The sequence below is a fragment of the Lissotriton helveticus genome, chromosome 8 (assembly GCF_964261635.1).
Source record: "Lissotriton helveticus chromosome 8, aLisHel1.1, whole genome shotgun sequence".
Lineage (NCBI taxonomy): Eukaryota > Metazoa > Chordata > Amphibia > Caudata > Salamandridae > Lissotriton > Lissotriton helveticus.
This window is the reverse complement of record NC_136069.1, coordinates 104,002,997-104,024,381: the sequence shown is the minus strand read 5'-3', so window position 1 is coordinate 104,024,381 and position 21,385 is coordinate 104,002,997. Positions and strand designations below refer to the sequence as shown.

Below are 21,385 nucleotides of genomic sequence, written 5' to 3'. Positions count from 1 at the left end.
CAGGAAAGTCGTCGACCCAACCTCCGACGAGGCAGCCGCCTGTGTGGAGGTGCAAGAGGGACCTAGGGAGGGCCAAGGGTTCCCCCGCCAGCCTCGGCCCGGGACGAGGAGGGCCCTCCGCCAGACCCTGTGGCGCCGCCAGGGCCAGCAGCCTCCGGCGCTTAAGCGGCGTCACTTCGGCCTCGGACGAGGCCACCGCCTGTCCCGAGGGCATGCGTCTCGAGCCCCGGCGATCTCCCTCGACACCACAGGAGTTTGCGGCTACGCAGAGGCGCCGTGGTCCGAAGGAGGGACCTCCGAAGGGCCGCACTCCAACGGCACTACATCCTCCGAACTTGGATCCGAGCCAGTCGGCGCCGGAGCCACCGTCGACGCCACGGAGAGCCCTGCACACGGCATGGGATCCGCAGATGTCCCAGGAGGGGAAGACAGCGATGCTTGCAAGGCCGCCACATGTCTCCATCTGGGCTCTAGACGCCCCCACACCGGGAAACAGCGGATAGGGGAACGGCTGGGCCACACCACCCGCGGAGAGCCCGCGCCCCCAACAGGCCGGGAACCATCCCTCGAGGACAAACTGCGACACTTACCGACAGGATGCGGCGAATCCTGAAAGCCTCCGCAGGGGACGGGCGTGGTGACACCGCCGATCTGGACATGCGGGCCGAAAGAAGTTTCATCCAGTGCTCCTGCCTGGACTTCGGTTTCATCTGCTGGCACGCCTCACAAATCAGTGGAGTCGTGGTGTTCTCCCAAACACCACATGCAGATGGGGCGAGGATCCGTCGCCGACATCTGGTGCGCACAAGACAAGCATGTCTTAAAGCCCGAAGGCATTCGCACACTGTTCCCACACACACGCAACAAGCGAAAGGAAAGGGGAAAGGCCCGAAACAGGCCAGGAGCACGACCCAGATCCACGTTGCACGCGAAAAAGGAAAAAACTAAGGAAGGCGTGCCGGGGTGGGACTTATGTGACCTCGCTGACGTCACGTACAACGCCAGGGCGGAGTCGTGTGATGCCGGCACGCAGGGATGCTGTGGCAAAAAGCATTCCGGATCCAGTCTCATGCCTGGGGATAATTCTACGTTAAGGAATCTGCGGCTAGTAGTCTCTATCAGATATTAGTATGCATGTAATAGGGAAGCACTGTATGGATATATACGGTTCAATTCGGTCCTGCAGAAAGCCCGGGACCCCTGATGGGGCCTGTTCGGGGCTGAAACATGTCAACCTTATGGATCAAACAGACAGGCTTGTTTATAATCGGACAATTAGCGCCATAACAGGGCAATCATTGCCCTACTCCTTTTGCTTTTTAACCATCCCTCCTCCACCAAGGGATACAAGTTTAAAAAGTGAACAAGTAGGGATTTTTATTGGACCCCCTTCCCTTTTCTTCTTAGTTTCCTGCTATGCTTGAACTACAGCCCTAATTTGGGCTTGTTTGCCATTAGAGGGTTCTGTGGCAAAGGTGGGACGGCCGATGATTAAGCCTGACACCTGTAAGGTGTGGGAGGCCATTCTGTAAATGTTCTCACACAATTGTGTGGGTCCATAGTATTGGATGAACAGAGTAGCTAGAGTTTTACCTTGGTGAAGGAACACCTACATTATAAGGTGTGAAAGGCCCCCACAAAAGGTTGGGCTGGTAACGTAGGGGCTCCTTCATTTCTTTGGTGGAAGCATTAAACATTCTTTGACACACAAATATATCGCTAATGATCTGAATGTTTCCATCAAAGATTTGTAGATGTCTTAAATAGAAGAATTAATTACAATAAATCCTGTGACACTCAGAATGCAGTCAAATCTTCAAGCTATGTCCATTTCTCTTCATAGCTATTGAATTTATTTCCCAGATTAAGACACAGGATGGGGTGAGCTATCTGAAAGGAAGTCTCTGTGTTATGTAAACACATTAAAGTAAACATCACTGCAAATGGTGAGCTCTAAGAGCTCAAGCTCACTTGTATAGAGAACACGCTGAATTAATCTCTTCCACAGACTTGACTCTTCATCCCGATTAGTGATATAGCTAATTCTTCTCAGTGTTGTTGGATTTTCTGAATCATTTTTTAAAATTATATTACAGCACAATACAGGATCATGCCTATATTTTATACATATCACTATAGTTCAATCTCACTACAGGCACTGTGCATCTATCAGGTAATATCAGGATTAGCGGGAGTCATTGGTTCATTAAGAAAATAGACAAGTGAAATAAATATAGAAACAACAAGCCGTGCTGCTACATCAGTACCTAGAAGGACCGCCTTAGAAGGAAGTAGCCTCCCACAGTACAACCACCATGGGCCTCAGGATTCCACTCCCTTAGTCCAAGATCTGTGCTAAAAGGGAACTACATCTTGTCCCCCCTCCATGATCCCCCAAAGCCCCCATGCTCACTGAGTCCTACCGCCAGTGCAACAATCTCTGGAAGAGGACAGGCTACCTCTCTGACAATGCAATCCTGTACATAACCAACCAGATGCTTCACTCACAGGCAGGGGAGCATTCCTGGGTCTCATGTAACTCATCTAACACGCCCTTCCAGTCTGCTGCAATTGCTGTCCTACCCAACCCTTGTGCCTCCTCCAGACGCAGTGCCACTTCCTCAGCCTTACCCCATTTAAGTGTCACCATGCACAGTGATCCAAGGCCGGCAAGCCCAGGTGCTTTCCAATTCATGGTGATTAATCTGTGCACAATAAACATCGCGAAGTCCAAGAAGAGATTTGCAGCAGTCGCCACTTTCCTATGGCTAAACATCAGGAAGAGACGGCTTGCAAAAGGAGATGATGGACGGAGTGCTTAAACTTTTCAGACCCTCTCCTTCAGTCACAGCTCCGAGTTGAATCCATCATCATTCTTTAGCTCACTTTGCCACCCCAATTGAGAGGCAGCTATATGCAAATCGGACTTGAACCTGTGCCTCATGGGAACAGTTCAGCCTGAACTGCCACGCCATGTCTTCCCTGGACCGGGAACAGGCATCCTGGGACCGGTTTTGGGCTAACAGCCTTCATCAGCCTGGCTAGCTTGAATCCAGTGGCAAAGTGAGCAAGGGACCCACGTCTGGCCATACACTGCCAACTCAGGCAAACACAAGGGGATGATGGACGGAGCGCCGAAACTTTTCAGACTCTCACCTGCAGTCACAGATCTGGGTTGAATCCATCATAGTTCTTTAGCTCACTTCGCCACCCCAGTTCAGACACAGCTATATACAAATCAGTTTTGACCCTGAGCCCCATGGAAACAGTCCATCTCAAGCTGTTACATCACACCAAATGTCCATAGCCACAGGACAAAGCCAGAACAGATGTGCCATGTCAGCATCTGGGGCCTGACACCACGGGCAGCCGGAGGGAGAACCTAAAATACTGTTGAGTCTGGACAGGGTGAGATAAGCCCTGAGTAATACATTGTGTTGGATATATTGGAATTTGGTATTGCGAGAAACTGGTGAACGGGTAAAGCGCCCTGTCCCACTCCTCCTGTGTCAATTTACCAGCCTATGTCCCTCTCCCATGTCCTGTGAAGTGGTAGAAAGGGATCCTGTGATGTGGGTGTGCTATTGTTCGCATGAGCCACGTAATCTAGCAGCGGCTTTCAGCTTTGGAATAAAAAGTGTGCATCAAAAGGCGTTGCTCGGATTCAGTGTCAGTGATGCGACACAGGCAGCAGAGTTCCGCAACTAGTCTACCATGAGCCAGGAAGTGGCCCACCGGGAGATTATTATCAATGTGCAGTTGTACAAAGGGGATGAGCACGCCATCCTGGAGCAAGACGCCCAGAGTCTAAACACCTGTCTCCTCCCACATCTCCACGCCGCCCCTTCCAATCATCATTCAAGTGTTGGAAGGAATCCAGTTGAAATCAAGCATGTACTGGGGCTTATTTGGCATGAAGCACTGGCCTCTAAGGTGTGACACTCGCAAGAGGCTGTTGGTCCCCTGGGGAATCTCCCCCCATGGCAGAAGAGTCTTTATCACTAGGAGCTGTGCTTGATCACCTGCTGGTGCACCCAGTTCTTCTACAAGTTGCCCTGCTAACCAGCAGGCAGGCCACTGCAAATGTGCCATCAGATAGTGTTTGAAGTTAGGAACCCCAAAGCACCCCTTCTCCACTGGTAGCTGCATCTTATACGTCGCTCGGCGCCTGCCCTTATTCCAAAGGAAACTCCCTAACATGGCAAACAAGGTGCTCCGAGGTAGTTTCACCGGAAGGTTATGAAAATAATACAACAGAAGGGGGACGGGGGGCAAAACCAGCTTCAATAGTGACACCCTGCCCTGTACTTTGAGCAGAAGGGTACATCAGAACAGCAATTGGGAACGAAGGGAGGCAATGGGTCTAGTTAGATTGCCACCAACAAGATCGAGGACTATGATAGATGTTAATTTCCAAGTACCTTAATGTACGCGGCTCCCAGAGGCTTGGGTGCGTGTCCACTATAAATTGCTGCTGCGGGCATTCTGGATGTACGAGAAATATACAGGTCTTGGACCATTTCACCCCAAGTCCTGAGGCATCCCGGAACTTCGATAGTGTATCTGTTTTCCCGGTTATGGCCACCTGATTATCGCGAACATAGATCAGGATGTCATAGTAGGAAGCTGGCTCTGTATATACTATACCATAGTAAAGTATAGTGTGCACAGTCCAGTGGATCCCAAAGGCTTATAAAGGTAAAAGTAGATCACTATTTGTGGTAGTGTGGGCGAGTAGTAAGGCTTTAGCAGAGGGTAGTGGTAAGCATTTATTGTACACACTCAGGCGAGAAATTATGTCACACACTCGAAGAATGAACTCAGACCAATTGTTTGTACTAAAAATATTTTATTTGTATTTTATTTTTAGAACCAAGCAGGACTTGGTACAGGTAAGTGGAATTGTACTTTTCAGACAGGTTTGTAAAATATTTCAAAACAGTAAGCATTTGTAATTTCTTTGAGATTACTTTTTAGAATACTTTTTTTACTACTTTTTCTACTCAGTGCAATATGTCTAGATATCACACTGACACATTTCGTAGATAAACATAGGTAAAGCAGTTTTTCATTAAAACACAGATGCTTAGGTTACCTTACAAATTCAAATCTGCACTTCAATTTAAGAGAAAAACAGTCAATGCAATCCTAAAGTGTTAAATTAGGTTATCGGTTTGCAGGTAAGCAATCGGTCTTTGGGGTTGAGTTTCTGGGGCTAAAACAAGGGTTTCCCCAGGGTCAAGGATTCACTCAAAAAGCACCCTTAGCAGCACTAGGGCGGCCTGGTGCAGAATGCTGAGGCCCAATGTTAGCCTATGGGGTTAGGGGGTCGTTGGTTGGTGGCTGCTCTGGGTCAAGCAACAGGGTTGAGGGAGCAAAGCTCCTAGTGTTAAGCTCAGGGCAAAAGGGGGATCCAAGTTAGCACACAAGGTGCACCCACAGCGGCACAGGATTGGCCGGTTGCAGAGTGCTGATCTGGCGTCAGGGGCACTGTTTTCAATGGAAGTTGTGGTTTTGGATTTTGGCTGCTGGCTGCAGGCTTGGTCCAGAAAGTCTTCCGGGAGGAACTAACCGCTGGGCAGGTAAGTTGGAGGGCTTGGGAACGTAGGTGCAACTCAGGTCCTCTTCTCCTGGGCGCAGGGCGGCTGGATACTGGGGTGTCTTTTGAGTTCAGATATCACCTTGCAGGGCCACTCGCGGTTTGGGGGGTCTCAGTGCAGAGGCTGCAGGCAATGTCTGGGAGTGCTGGAGGGGTCAACCCACAGTGGACTCGGTCTCTGGATTGCTGGGATCGGAGGGCCAATCGGGCCGTATGGTTGCAGGCATGGCACACAGGAATGTGCCATGTCAAGTCTTTCTCTGCACCAAAACATTCAGCCTGCAATGGCAGTGTGTGTGTGTGTGTGTGTGTGAATGTGTGTAAAGGTACATGGCCTCTAAGGGTGGCACCATAAGTGCTGCAGCCCTTGGAGGCCTTCAATGTCACAATGCCCCTGGAACCCATGGTACAATTTACATGTGGCAGAAGGGGTGCCAATTGGGGGTACAGACATACAGTTTTGGTAAAGAACACAGGCCCTGCGAACCTGATTGGCAGGGACCTAAGGCACATCAAGTCAAAGTGCATCTGAAATCTAGCAAAAAGTAAGGGGGGGATCTGAGGTTACTGCGACAGAAACCAACTTTCCTATAGTCATCTGCTTAAAGAGACCACGTGCATCTCCTCCTCCAATAGTATGCCCCACTCATGTGTCACTCTCGGCCAGTATCAATCAGCAAAAAAACCAAAACAGATTTTCGGGGTACCACAGGGCTCCATTCTCAGACCAGTGCTCTTTAATGCATACATGGCCCCTCTCATTAGCTTGGTAACGTCTTAACATTGAGATAATCTCCTATGCAGACGATACTCAGCTAATTCTGGTACTAGATGAACAATCCATACATGCCGAAGAAAATCTGCAAGTGTCTCACAGCGGTATTCCAATGGATGAAAGATAATCACCTAAATGTAACTCAGAAAAAACAGAAATTATGCCATTAGGGAAATCCAATACTTTCTCCCACAGCCTTCGGTGGCTATAGACATTCCGCCCCTCCACCCCCATATACAGTGAAGGTAGCTAAGAACCTGGGGTGAAATGTGACTCAGTACTATTTCCGTCAGCAATCCCTAGCAGTGGCAGGGACATGCTTAAAACTGAAAGTCCATCAAAACGTCTTTTGATCTCCTCCCTTACATGGCTAGAAAGGCAGTCGCAGTGGCCCTAATCACTTCGACTCGACTACTGTAACAGCTTCTATGCAGGGACCAATAAGTCAGTGTTAAACTACAGATGGTCCAACATGCAGATAAACGGCGAGTCTTGAAATGGTCCATGCATTACCTACTCCCTTACTGGAAGCAGCAGAGGTAGGAGGCCCCAAGGTGCACTCTACCCCACTATCATATTACACATAAAACATCTTATTTATTTTATTTTATTCAAAGTTTTATATAGCGCGAACAAGATCCTTACAGATATCAGAGCGCTTCACAAAGACAGGGTAGGGGCAGTAGAATGAGCAGAGGTAATTGGGGCAACGTAGTAGTAACAAACATAATAGGATAATAATAACATATATAAAACATATCAATATACAATCAGTTAGACAAATATAAGACGACCATTGATCCCCCTACAGAGGTGTTCAGGTGCACCTTGGGTGTGTGGAAGGCTTATACCAATGTTTTAGTATAGAGAGAGCATTGAGTGGGGGCATCGGGAGAGTGAATCTGTGGCTCAGCGTGTATCATGTATTGGTCGGTAGTAAGCAAGTAGCGTAGTAGTGACCCCATCAGGTAGAGGTATAGTGTCAAAGGGCAAGGTGTGCATTGACACAAGGCAATGCAGGGTCTCTGATCAGCACCTATACCGTTCCGGAGATCTTGGCCAGAAGGATGTTTTTCACCTCTTTCTTGAAGAGTGCAGTAGAGGAGATACGCCTGGTTTCAGGAGGGAGCGCATTCCAAATCCTGGGTGCCATTCCTGAGAAGGAGCGCTTGTAAGTTCTCTTTCCGGAATCTACGCGGTTTCAGGAGTAGATTTTTTGAGCTTCTATTGGTTCTCGAACCTCCTGATATAGACAACTTTTGGGCGAGGTAGTTGGGTGCATTGTGGTGCACGGCCGCGTGTGTCATAACTGCAATTTTTAGCTGTATTCTGGCTTCAAAAGGCAGCCATTTTAGGGACTTTAAGTCTGGGGATATATGCGAATGTTTTCTTGAGCCAGTGATGAGTCTCGCAGCAGCGTTCAGGGAGGCTCTTAAGGGTGCTGTTGTGGATAGCGGGAGTCCGCTGAGGGCCACAATTCTGTAGTCTATTCGAGGGATGACTAACGCTTGTACAGCAGTTTGGAAGTCTTCAGCAGGGAGGAAGGGTTTAATTTTCCTCAGTGTGTTGATTTGGAAATTAGCTGCTTTTGTAGCTTTGCTGACGTGCTGCTGCATGTTGAGCTTGGCGTCCAGTGTGATGCCTAGGGATTTCGCTGAGTCCACGATGGTGGGTTGGACATTGAGTGCTGTTAGGTTGTTGAGCCATGTTTGGGTGGTGGAAGTTTTCGCCGGGGGTGAGATGAGTAGGAACTCAGTTTTCAGAGCATTTAGTTTGAGGTGGTTATGGGCTAGCCAGGCTTGAGTGTTAATAAGCGTGGAGTTCAGATGTTTGATATCATCCGGGGATTGAAGCTTTAGGTACAGTTGTGTGTCGTCGGCGTACATATGGAACTGGACACTGGAAGCTTGTAGCAAGGTGGTAAGCCGGTCCATGACAAGGTTGAACAATGTAGGGGAGAGGGAGGATCCTTGTGGAACGCCTAGATCTGCAGGCACAGGTGAAGATAGCACATTGTCGATCTTGAACTTCTGAGACCGGTTGTGAAGGAAGGACGAAAACCATTTGAGAACTGTTCCCGATAGACCCATTCTAGTGCTTAGCAGCTCCAGCAAGTTCTCGTGTTTGACCGTGTCAAATGCTGACGAGAGGTCGAGAAGGATGAGGAGGCAGGACTCATTGCGATCAAGAATTTGGAGGGCGTCATCAATTGTGTGTCATGGCTGTTTCTGTGCTATGTTTCGCTCGGAAGCCTGATTGATGAGTTGAGGAGGTCAAATTGGTCAATGTGTTTTGTTAGTTGGAGTTGGACACATTTCTCCAGCAGTTTGGCCAGGGTGGGGATATTGGTGATGGGCCGGTAATTGTTTAGGTCGGACGGATCAGCTGTAGGTTTCTTGAGAATAGGCGTGACTTGCCCCACCTTAAGGGAGTCTGGAATGAGGCCGTGTTGCAGGGAGCTGTTGATGATTTTGGTCCAAAGAGGGAGGAGCAAAGGGTGTTTCCGGGTGCAGCCTCAACAAGTTATGTTTAAAACGTTTATTGGCTTTTTTGGAGAGTGTGGAAGGGTAGTTAATTCTAAAAGTGTGCTTGCCGTTGAGCTCCATTTTGGAGTGAAGTGATGTTGGGTGTAGGAGATAGGACGACAATAAGAAAACTGTCAGCCGCTAGTTACAGGGCAGAGGAATGACATTAGTGAGTGGCCAACTGTATAAAAGATAGAGGTCAGTGTAAATCGAAAAACAAACAAGACAGTGCAGGTGTGGCCTTCCTGTTGTGTCCTATATGCGGGGTGGCAGTCAGCTTACACCATGGACAAAATATGAGAGGTGGAACCGATTAGGCAGAATCAAAATTTACACATCAGAATGTCCTAGGTAACAGCAGCGTAGTCAAGTGTAGAAAGTGGCTGGGTGCAGTTTACATGACTAAACGAGTGAATGAGGTAGTAATAATCAGTGCAGCATCGTGAGGTAGCTTATATCGAAGAATCAACAAATAAAAGAGGTCGCGAACACTGAATGGTGAGTGATAGGGATGAGGGTGAGATAGGTGTATCTTACCACATATACAATATAGAAAAGGGCTGAGCTACTTATGAATTACTGAATCCGAGGAGGCACAAAAGTAATACACGAGTGCAAGAACAAACGTCAACCGTAGGTTGCATAGCATAAATGGGGCACTAGCGAGTGGCCAAATATCCAATATATGAGGTAGCGATCGGTGTCGTCCAGGAGTAAACAGTGAGTAGGTGCAGCATACAAAAATGTACAGGTCATATGAGGTAGCAATCAGTTAAATGGAACTAACCGTGATGCTAAAGAGTGTCCAGAAATAACCCAAATGTAGGGGTAGCATCAATGTAATCCAGTAGTATAAAGTGAGTGGGTGTAATTAACAACTTAATGAGGTATATGAGGTATCAATCAGTGCATAGTAGGGATAGAAGTGAGATGGGATCAACTAACAAAAATATACGCTATGCAAATAGGGATAGAATACTAAATACCTGCTGGAATAAATGCTAAGGATATACTGGTACCAGTATAGGTGCAGACTTAGGTTACAATAGACACAAGACTCGTGCTCAACCAGTAAAATATGAGAGCAGGTTACATAAAATGTGTGAAATACCATCTATAATACTGCAATAAAAGGCAGCCATTTAGTCCCACGAAGAATTAGATGCAGCGCTAGGCAAAGTCTGTGATGGGTGGGATTGGTATGAGTGGCCAGTTCTAAGGATATGTTCAATGATGGGAATGACTAGTCCAAGATGGCCGCCAAAGCAGCTGCCAAGTAGGGGGATAGTATCATTGGTCCTCTTTCTGTTGTTGCTGTTTTCAAAGCAGGGAAAGCAGTTTCAGATTCTATTCCGGCTGGCTCGGACCTTGCATTCCAGGGGAGTGTTATCTTCAGTCTGGTTATCTTAAGTGGTGCTGCTGAGGGGCCTCGTGGACTCCGGCGTGGTGCAAGAGGGGATTAATTGCAGTTTATGGCCCCGGCCATTTTGAGCAGAGATGTTTTGCAAAACAAACGAAAAACGAATGGGGCAAAGTAGATACCTTTCCCCATCAAAACGGATGGGGCAATGTAAACACTGTAAACACCTTTTCCTGATGAGTTAGGCGCCTTTTCCAGCTTTCGCCTGTTGAGATATGCAGCAAAGAGTAGTTATAATGCTGAGTAAAATTTACCGCATTCACCGATCAGCCGCTGCAGCCGCCACCTATTCTGCCGTGGAGCCGGCGTCTCTGATCCTATGTTGCTCTATGTCCCGCTCGTCTCAGAAACCAGCGCAACAGTCTGCCTTTCTTTCGTGGGGCCTCTCCGCCCTCGGGGCTGCCGTGAGTCTTGTCAGGCCGCTCCGGTAGATCGACCCCCTTAGCCAGGAGCCCTCCTACAGGCAGCACAGGGCTCGTAGCTTCGAGCGCGGCGAGACCCCACAGACCGGTGCAGTCCCTGGGGCCCTCCTGCGGCTCACTTCCCTCAGGACCGCTCCGGTGTTGCTGCGGATGCCCTCAGCCCGTCAGGAGCTCTCCCGCAGGCAGTGAAGTGCTCACTGTGCGTCTGTGCATCTTGAATCAGCAGATGGAAGAGCAAGGTGTTAATGTGTCTTTATAAAAATATATGTCCATCTTCCATTTCCACGTTGCATTGTGGGCCTTGTGTATGTGCTTTTAGTATTGGAATTTTGGGCTCTAAATGTCGCCATGCAAAATGTAATATAAAAGTCTGGAGTGGACTGTCTGAAAGTGTTACAACCCATATGAAGTCACTTGGCTTGCCAGGATACTATTAAATTCATCTCAGTAAAAAAATAACCCTCTTGCCCTCATCAATACACTAACTGCACTCAGTGGTTGCGCAGCCAACAGTAGTGCAAACTTTGTAGTTCCCTTACAGGTGGGCGTGGGGGGTCTCTCAGAACTGCGCGAGTTGCTTGGCCTTTAGTAGCTCATGATGAATTTGACTGATCAGAAGTAGCTCTCGCTACAGAAAAGGTTGGAGACCCCTGGTATATACAGAGCCAGCTTCCTACATGCTATCACTGAGAACCCGTCAAGTGGACACCTAGAAAAGAAATGATTTCGCCTCTCAAGCTGTTAAGTGGTTGTCGACTTCTAAAGGATTGTTCCACAGGATTGTAAAAACCTTTCAAAGCACGGAGAAGAGTTTGGGAAAGTTGTGGCAAAGTTACTAAAAAGTTTGAAAAACATTTCAAAGAAGTTTTAACAGTTTCAGGAGTCACTTTTTCAGCAAGTAATCGTGGCTCACCTGTCCTCATTCAAGAGATATGAGCTGAGGGCCTTTTGGAGTGACAAGAAGATCAACATGGAAGCTAAGGCCAGGAAAAATGGGTTGATCAAGACCCCGAAGTGTGGGAAGAGGCCCACAGAGTACCTCTACTGCAGGAGAAAGAATTAACACAAGTTAGTGGGAAAAATGATAATATGCAGGAGGATGCCAACAGCACCAGAAGGAGCGGATACAGCATACACCCCCTTACACCAGGCAAAGGGTGCTTTCCAGGTCAGGCTCTATCGCCAGCTAGAGGTCACTCCAGAAGGATATGGCAGCCTTGTACCTGAAGGAGCGAGCAATAGCTTGAGAAAAGAGTGGCTCCTGCAGAGAGGAGGACCAGGCTGGGCCTTGAGCCCAGAAAAGATGGTGGCAGCAGAAATAATTTTACTGTCTAACAGGGGGCCCAGTATGTCAGGCTACCAAAGGGATTCTTCCTCGTTATGTTTAGGCGGATGACATGGACAAGAATGTGGCATCATAGGAGAGACATCTCAGGATGAGGAAGGTGGGTACACAACACTGGGGTACACTACTATGGGCGTTAGTATCTGTAATTGGTAGAGATAGATTGTTAACACTTGAGGATGAGACAGCTGAATGCTACCCATACATGAAGGCAGCACTTGTAGAGCTCTTTGGGTTAACCCGTGAAGACTATAGCCAGAAAATTAGGACAACACAGAAGGGAGCTTCATAGACATGGGTTGACTTTGTTGACTCTTCAGTTAAGGCACTAGATGGCTAGATTAAAGGCAACCAAGTAGACAAATATGAAGGGCTCTACAATTTTATTGTCAAAGAGCACATTTTGACAAACTGTCACTCAGAGAAGTTGCATCAACATCTGGTGGACTCTAAGTGGTCTATCACTAGGGAACTAGGCAAGACAGCTGATAAGTGGGTATGCACCAGAGCCCCCAATAAGTCCCTGGGAGGTGACCAAAAGAAAAGTGGTGATGACCCTATTCAGGGAAAAGCGCGGGTAAGGACAGAAAGGCTAGCTCCCAAAAGAAGAGACGGGAGGAAGCCCTGAACCTCATCTTATTCAAAGGAGAGCAGGTATCAGGGTCAGATGTTTGACCCTTCAAAGGCTGGGGTGTGTTCTGTTTGAAATCTGCCAGGACTAAAGAAGGGAGATTCAGTATGCACAAAGAAGATCTAAAATTAACACAATCACCCTTCTATGCTTTTCTTGGACGGGCCAACCCAACTGACTCTGCAAGCCATTATTATGTCATCATAAAAACATGCACACGGGTCCACATTATCATGAAGCCAGTGGATAAATGTGTTCCACAGTCCCTCAAATGATTCAACCTTACTCTCAATAGGTAAATATTGATATTTTGATGAGAAAGCAATTTTTTTTGCATTATTAGAAGAAAAAAAACTCAGTGTGCTAAGTCCAAAGGACAGCCCATGGAAAACCAACTGTCCGCCATAAACGCTCTGAGCACCCATGTCGGTTTTAACCTCTAAGTCTTATGCAAGGGATATACCCAACATGCTTTGCATGCAAAAAACGAAGGATTGGATATTTTCAAACAATGGCAGTGCTAAGGTGAGAAATGGTACATGGAGTAATTTATTTAATAAGCAAATAACCTAGGACATTGCTGAGAAAAAGTGTCTATGCAAACACAGATTGCAGTCAAAGATCCTCATGCTTACCAGTGAGGTTGGACTGGAGAAAATTGCTTTAATGGGCGAGCTGCTGGTTATACCACTGCTAGGTGGGTTAATCCGCTTCTCTTTCTGGCGCCGGTTGCAGAACCAAACACGAATCACTTCCTTCTCCATGTTAAGCTGGTCCGCAATCATGGTGATCTCCTCCGAGGTAGGCTTTTGGTTCTGATAAAAAGAAGCACACAAGGCAATTCCCAGTGGCAGCAACAGTAAGTAAATTACATGAACAATTATTTTATGCTACGCCAAATGGACATTACAATTTTGAGAGAAAGGTACTTTTATACCATATTCAAATAAGACTACTTTAGACAACACAATTTTAACAAGGCCACGCATCATTACATATTGTAGACAAGGACATAGTTGTCCACTAAATAAATTGTATGTATATTGGTTATGGTGTGAAGAGAGATTGTAGGTAAAAAACAGCAACAAAAAAACAGGTTCCAAGTCTTTTCCTGCTCTACAACCCCAGAAGAAATACAACAGTCAACATCCACACTACAATTTGAAGACCTTGCTCTTCAAGCATCACTCTTCAACATAAGCTGACCATTTTCCCACATACAGATCTGCCCCAGCTGTCTCCAGTTCCTGGTATTCTTTGCAACTCATTGTCCATTCCCCGTCCCACACACCCCACTAGCCTTCCTAACTCACGTGACTTACCCAAATTGTAATATAGCCCCGTATTCTGTACAGTGCTCTGTTGGTTGAAGTTAGGTTTGCAGAGCACAAACAAATACACAATTCTTACTACATTTCGTAAGACAATATGTAGTGACAGACAAATAGTGTTATAAGAAACTACTGGTTGCATTTAAGCCACTTCCTAAACGGACATATCTGCTTTAATTTGTGCTCAATGTTTTCCTAATTCATGCATACAGATCACAGGGTAATCATGTTCAATAAGTTGCACAGGGATAGATCATTTCAGCAAAAACAGGGTTCCAATGGGGAATCATTAAAAAAACACATCAATTTAAATAACCACCTGCAATTGTCAATTCATTCCCTAATAATGAATATTCAAGGCACATTATTTTCAGAATAAGTCAACATATGTAGACAAATGAAGTAGTCAACTTCGTAGCGTGGGGGTTGTTATGAAGAGAGCACCAAGAAATGTAAAAGGTTTAGAATACATTTGACATATATTCAAATCATATAACAGTTGATAATGAAGCATATCACTGACAAAGTTCACACTGCCCTCCTCACCATCAATCAACATTTCCCACAACCAAGACCCAAACCCAGACGCTCTCACCACAGCAACCCTTACCCTCATATCTACTTTTCAAGACCAGACAGACCAACCTCTCCCGAGGAAACTGATCTTGGATGTTAAAGACTTCGCAACTCAAAGTTTAATCACCCACTAGCCATTCCAGCTAAAAACCTCAGAGAAGCCCATCACCAAATAGTTACATCAGAAGATCAACAGCTACTCTTCTTGGGATTACTAATCCAGGATTCAGAATTCAGTGCAGTATTGAGGCAGCAACCGCTTAAATTGTCGCAGTTCAAATCACTACAAAGGCAATTCATTCCTCTTCATCTAGTTGGTCTCCCTGCAGATTAAAACACAGTAGACCATCAAAGCAAGCTTAACACATAAACCTTCTGAACGGACTTCAAGGATAATTTCCTGCAACTGTTGGTCTCCTACCTCAAGAACAAAGTCCAGCTGATTCAGATTAGTTCCTTTAAATCCGAGTATAATTTAGATTTCTGTCGTTTTCCATAAGGCTACATTGTAGTATCAGCGAAAGAAGCCTACTGGAGCTGACGTGAAGAATGGATTACTGGAAACAACACTGATAAATCGGATGTATGACATTACAACGCATGCTTTTACCACGCATGTCTTTACAACGCGGTTTTTACATCGCATAACATTACAACACATAGTGCTTCTGGGTGCTGGATAGTGAATAGTTTAATTTACTATTCCAACTCCAGTCCCCGTGGACACTAGGGAAGGTTATTGGATAGTAAATTAACCTATTCCCTATCCTATAGCGCCCCCCAGAGCAATGCGTTGTAATGGTTTGCGTTGTAATTGTTGTGTTGTAATGGTAGTGCGTTGTAAAAGTTTCGTTGTAAGTGATGTTTCCCCTAATAAATCACATGCGAGGCACAGAGACAACAAGCAAGTGGAAGGCAAGCTTCACTGCCCAACTGTATAATTTTACTTCATAACAAACAAATTCTTAAGACCGCTACCGGTGAGTATTCCAAAATAGGAATACAGAACAAAATATTAAACGGCACAGAACAACAAATATTGACTAGGGTATCAGAAGGCATTTTCTCTTCAGGCAAAAAACAAACCATAGCATCACTAAAATGAACTCACTCTGCAGCTGTTCATCCTAGCCACCACTTTACTTGAAAAGTACTACCCTTTCAGCATTCTACCAATGCCGTCCTCTCATGCCGTCCTTTATAATGAAGTCATCCAAAACATGGACTGGAGCCTTAGTCTATAGACCTCCAGGACACAAAGCCAATTCCGTAGATGGATTAATAGAAATTATTGCATCCTTTTCTTCTGGGCGCAAACAACTTTATCCTTATTGGAGACTTCAACTATCATGTTGACCTATTGCTGGACCCAGACACTGACCAATTTATAACATCACTGCAGACATTTGGGATGGAACAATTGGTAGAAGGTCCGACCCATCAGGTCGGTCATACCCTAGACCTTTTGTTTACAAATTAGACTACGCTCGTAGTTGGTCAGCCTCTACAGCTTCTTTGGACTGACCACTATTTAATACATTATAGTCTTCTTATGGATGATCCTACGGTGAGTCGTGACAAGGACGGGGCTGTCATTAGACCCTGGCGGAGGGTTACTCTTGCCTCTTTCTCTACTCATTTTAATATTGCAGCCCTTCGTGACACTGACAACATAGATGAAGCAACTAAGGCTTTTGAACATGCCATAACATTCACTCTGAATAAAGTAGCGCCTATGTCAAGAGTTAAGACCAAGAGTAAACCATCCCCTTGGATCACCGCAGCACTAAAAGTTGAGAAACTGTCCAATAGGGTGGCAGAACGTCTCTGGAGAAAAACACAATCTGCCAGTGATCGAACTAAATACAAAGAAAGCCACCGCTCATACTTAAATAATATTAAACAGGCTAAAAAGCAGTATTTAACAGAGAGGATTGAGAATGCAAGGAGGTATATAAAATTCTGAAAGAGGTCACCACCCTTGAAGCTACCCAACCCTCTGTCGTTCCTACACAGGACTGGGTCGACAAAATATCTTTCTTTTTTGATGATAAAGTAAAAGCCATCTATAGATCCTTTCCCCAAGAAAACAACATTCCTATGCATTCAGCTATGAAGAACCATTCACTGGTACCTCTGCTGACCAATTTTAAACCAGTAACTTGCAAACAGGTATCAGAAGTTATTGTTAAGATCAAATCTGGCTCTCCTGCTGATCCTCTCCCCACCACCCCCAATCTATAGGAAAATAGCCCCACGGCTGACACCGAGGCTAACAGAGATTTTTAATATGTCTCTTGAACAAGCTGCTGTACCAAGAAAAAAGCGCAAGTCAGACCCTTCCTAAAGTAGCCCACTCTAGATGCCAGCGAACCAGGCAACTACCGCCCCATTTCACTGCGGCCCTATTTTGGGAAAGCTCTCGAAGCCCTGGTAACTAAACAACTAACAAGTCATCTAGAAAGCCATAAGCGTCTAGATTCCTCCCAATCAGGGTTTCAAGCGGCACACAGTACCGTTACGGCGGTAGTTGAAGTGGTAGACAACATCAGGGAGGCCATGGACAAAAAAGAATCAGCTATGCTGGTTCTTTTAGACCTGTCCCAGTCCCAGGCTTTAAGAGGGTCAAGGCAGGCAGGCCCTCTGGGTGTCCCAAGGTTGCTGTCCGCAGGAGTCGCCGGGATTAGGCAGGAGCAGGTTCCAGGATCGACAGCCGGTAGGGCTGGGGCCAAGTCAGTTGTTGTCGTCCTGTTAGCAGCTGCACGGCAGGTCTTCTTCTTGATCTTCTTTCTTCCTTTCTTATCGGGACCTAAGGACCAAGATGGCCGCCTGGTAGGAGCCCTACACCGGAGCTCCCAGTGCTGGGGATCCCTGTAATGGAACTATCCCAGATAGCACGCATCGCCATCGTGAAAAAACAAGTAACTGGTTTTTGACGAGTAACTGGTTTGAAAAACAAGTAACTGGATTTTGAATTGGAACTGGATTTCTCACGCACCTGAACTGTTGGCAATCTCCGGCGACTGGACACCTACAATCTTCACCGGAGCTGTGGCGGAGCCCTGGACAGTGGGTGAGAGCCTGCCGCGGATGCGGGCGTAGCTGCACGACGTGACCGCCTTTGAGTTCCGACTGCCGGGAGACTGCCGGCTGGGGCTGCAGCTGCTAACGTGCAGCCCAGGGTCAGGGGAGAAACGCTGCCTACCTCTGCCCGAGCACACCGCTCGCGGGGCGGGCGCCTCGAGACTGTCTGACGGGTCTGCGAGCTCGGACGTGCAGCACTGAAGACAGTGTGAGGCGCTGCCTGCCGGCCTGCTGATGCCGGTGGGCTCCGTAAGGCGAGGCTGAGCGGAGCGGCTGGGAGCCTCCGACCACCCGAGAGTCCTGTCGCTGTGGCCGGCGAGCGCTGTAGAGAGCGCAGAGGATTGTCCCCTGAGTTGGAGGGCTGGGGCCAAGCGGTTCGCGTCGGAGCTGCATCTGGCCGCTCTCTCACGCTGGGCTGTTTGCAGCAGAGAGCGGGATGGGCTATGTGGCAGCGGAGCAACCTGGAGCCTCGGAGTTTGAGGGAGTAGTAGGGCGGCGGGTCGACTAGCTCACGGCTTGGCGGCCCCTGGAAGCCTCGCGCTGTGAGGGCACAAGGAAGAAAGGAGCTATTAGCCCTGCCCCCACCTGGAAATGCTCGAAATAGAAGACAAACAATCACTCATCATTGGAGTTTTCTTCTTGCTTTTAATGTTCAATCAACTGGAATAGTGGATTTGCCGCAGTACAATTGGGATTAGTGAATCTGATTTGGACAGCCTCAGCGCAGCCTGACAGACCTGAAGGTATTTACAAGCACACTATTTAATTTCCATCTTGAGCATGCCGGCGCTACACAATTTGCCCTGAAAGATACAAAGCTATCTGCACACAAGCTATCCACGAGGCAGGGCGATCCTGTTACTCGTTTCACTCTTCTTTACCTAAGATGGCGGGGGCCATATACCGGAGCCATAAATCGCCTCCACTGCCCACCAATTGACCGTGAAGCTGCATACCAACGTGGTCACAGGTCACCTTAACAGAGATAAGTCTCCCTCCTCGCCGTTCAGGAATCTAATCTCTCCCCTCCCCTCCTAACAACACAGAGGATGGACTAACGCGACCTGCCCCTGAAAGGGAAACTATCTCTCTAAGGCACATCAACAATAGAGAAAGGACTACTTCTGGCTCCCTATAGGCTACCTTGGTGGCCATCTTTGAATAGTTCACCACTGGGGGGGCCATCTTAGACTAGTCATCCTCACCTACTGCCCACACTTTTACCACTTAGGGCCTAATGCCCCGCAACCCCACAAGCTCCCCACCTCTTCCACCCACGCCTCTTCCACCATGGAACGCTTGGGCGAGCACACCTACAAAATCATTTACCCACCTGAGCTCACCAAAAAAAACGCCAAACGCTACAAACACAATTTCCTGAAGGCACACCCCGAATTACCGTGTGTGGACACCTACTTTTCACTGATCAATGGAGCCACGAACAACGATATCATCTTCTACACTCCACGTAGAGCACAATGGAGGAAAGCGTTCCTCTCCATTCTCACTATTCACACCACCAATAAATCCGCTCAGGGCCTAACTCTTTCTATCACACCATCCCTAGTCTTTCCAAGCAGAGCCACAATCACCATCTACAACAATGGGACCATTCTATTCCAAGCCAATGATAGGAACCTTGACCGACTAGACAACCTATTCCCTACTTTCTTAGAACACATCGCCAAACGGCGGACCTCCACTCTGCACACTTCAAGCTGCACAACTCCCCCCAACATCAATAATCAATATACCCCGCCTTGCACAATGCAACAGCGCAATGACATACACCTCTCCCACCCCCCCAGTGTTATAGTTAGTCACACACCTGACGCTACCCCCCACACCCCTCATCCACAGACGAAGATCAGTCCCCCTCATACATCCAACATGCCCCTACCCACCCTTCCCCCCCACCTCACGCGAGTCTCGCTGAACGCACCACCGACCGGAGGGTAACCCCCCCCCCCGCGGCAGATCTTCCCTCTCTACCCCCCCCTCTCACCCCTCACTCCCCCACACCACCAACTAGCACCCCAGAACTTGCCTCCTCCCTCACAACATCCCCCCTCCTTTCCCCCCCCATACTCAGCCCCCACTTCCTTCTTACCACACCTATTATCTTCGACCTTCACTCATCCCTCAACTCACCGGCGCCGCCTCCCACCGACGACCCCACCATTACATCCCACCCTCCCCCTACATCACCCACACCCCTCGCACACAAATTTTCGCACCCACCGAATGCCACCCCACCCACCTCTACCGCAGAGCCCTCCACTAATGCTAGCATACCCCACCTCAACGCCCCAAATTCGCCCCCTAACTCCCCTCTCAACGTTTTGCCCATGGCCCACATCACAAACACTAACCCCAATCCACCTCTTGACCTGATTTTATCCACCCTCCTACAACTCAAAGACGAGCTCCGTACCATCAAAGAACTTCTTTACACACCGTCCAGACAACATCAACCCACTACGACCACCACTGTACCCAACAGACGACGCATTCTCCCCCCCATAGTCCCTCGCACTCAACTCTCTCCGCACTGGCCCACTATCCCCGCCCGCAACAACACCCACCGCCCCCGGCGTGCCCTTAACTCCCTGTCGGACCACGACTTATGCACCCTCCTCCGCTCTTTTGGCCCACGTCCGGTAAAACCCATAACCTCCACACACCTCCCCATACCCACAATTCTCACAAATCCCCTTAGGCACCCAACTCTAAGCAACAGAAGTTCTGTCCCAAACAACCTCAGAAAAGTCCCCCTATCTCTAGAACACTCGACCTCCCCTCTCACCCCCAGACTCAAATGCATCCTACTCAACTGCAGATCGGCCCAGAGACACTCCTCCGACATTGCAGATCTCGTCACATCAATGGATCTTGACCTAACCATTTTAACTGAAACATGGCTAACTGAAGCCTCCACGCCTATTATGGACATACTAGTTCCCCCCAATTACCACATCATCAGACTCGACAGGACCGGCAAGATGGGCGGGGGAATCGCATGCATTTTCAGGAACAATCTCTCCGTCACCAAAGTCATCTCCCCCTCCCTAACTTCCTGTGAACTCTTCTGCCTCGATATCTCCAGCGAGGGCAAACCAGTATGTGCTCTTCATCTCATCTATCACCCGCCCGGGGACAACCTCATCTTCTCTCAACAACTCATGGACACTATTACCTCCAACGCTGGTCGGCAGATCACTCAAATCTACCTGGGTGACTTTAATCTCCACTGGAACGATCAGAAAGACGCAGTGGTGAATAGTCTCAAAACTTTCCTTAACGCGCTTGACCTCACCCAAATATGCAACAGCCCAACACATGATAAAGGATCGATACTCTATCTCATCATCGCCAAAGAGGACTCTACCCAACTGGGGGCAATCCAACCTTGTGATTGGTCAGATCACCACATCATCACCTTCTTTATCAATGAAAAAGTCAAACCCTCCCCGGCTCAACCCACCAAATCCAAGATATGGAAAAGGGACATGAAGAATCTGAACCCCAATTCCTTACCTCCCCACACCTACAGGCTCTTCCTTCCCCCTGCTGGCGTCGCTGATGTTCAATCACTGACGGACCTCTACCTCGACTCTATGACCTCAATAATCAACGAAGCCGCCCCACTGCAACTAAAGAGAGTCTCCACTAAGAGC

The 21,385-nt window shown here is 47.8% G+C and overlaps 1 protein-coding gene across 6 annotated transcripts in view; it reads right to left on the bottom strand.

The window, feature by feature from the left end:
• The window catches only part of POU2F1 (POU class 2 homeobox 1), a 615,583-nt gene that overhangs the window by 70,065 nt on the left and 524,133 nt on the right, over positions 1-21,385 (bottom strand). For all 6 annotated transcript variants that reach the window (XM_078656693.1, XM_078656695.1, XM_078656696.1 and 3 more), the window contains one exon: positions 13,353-13,532. In XM_078656693.1, the coding sequence (XP_078512819.1) occupies positions 13,353-13,532 (180 nt within the window). The remainder of the gene's footprint in view (positions 1-13,352; positions 13,533-21,385) is intronic.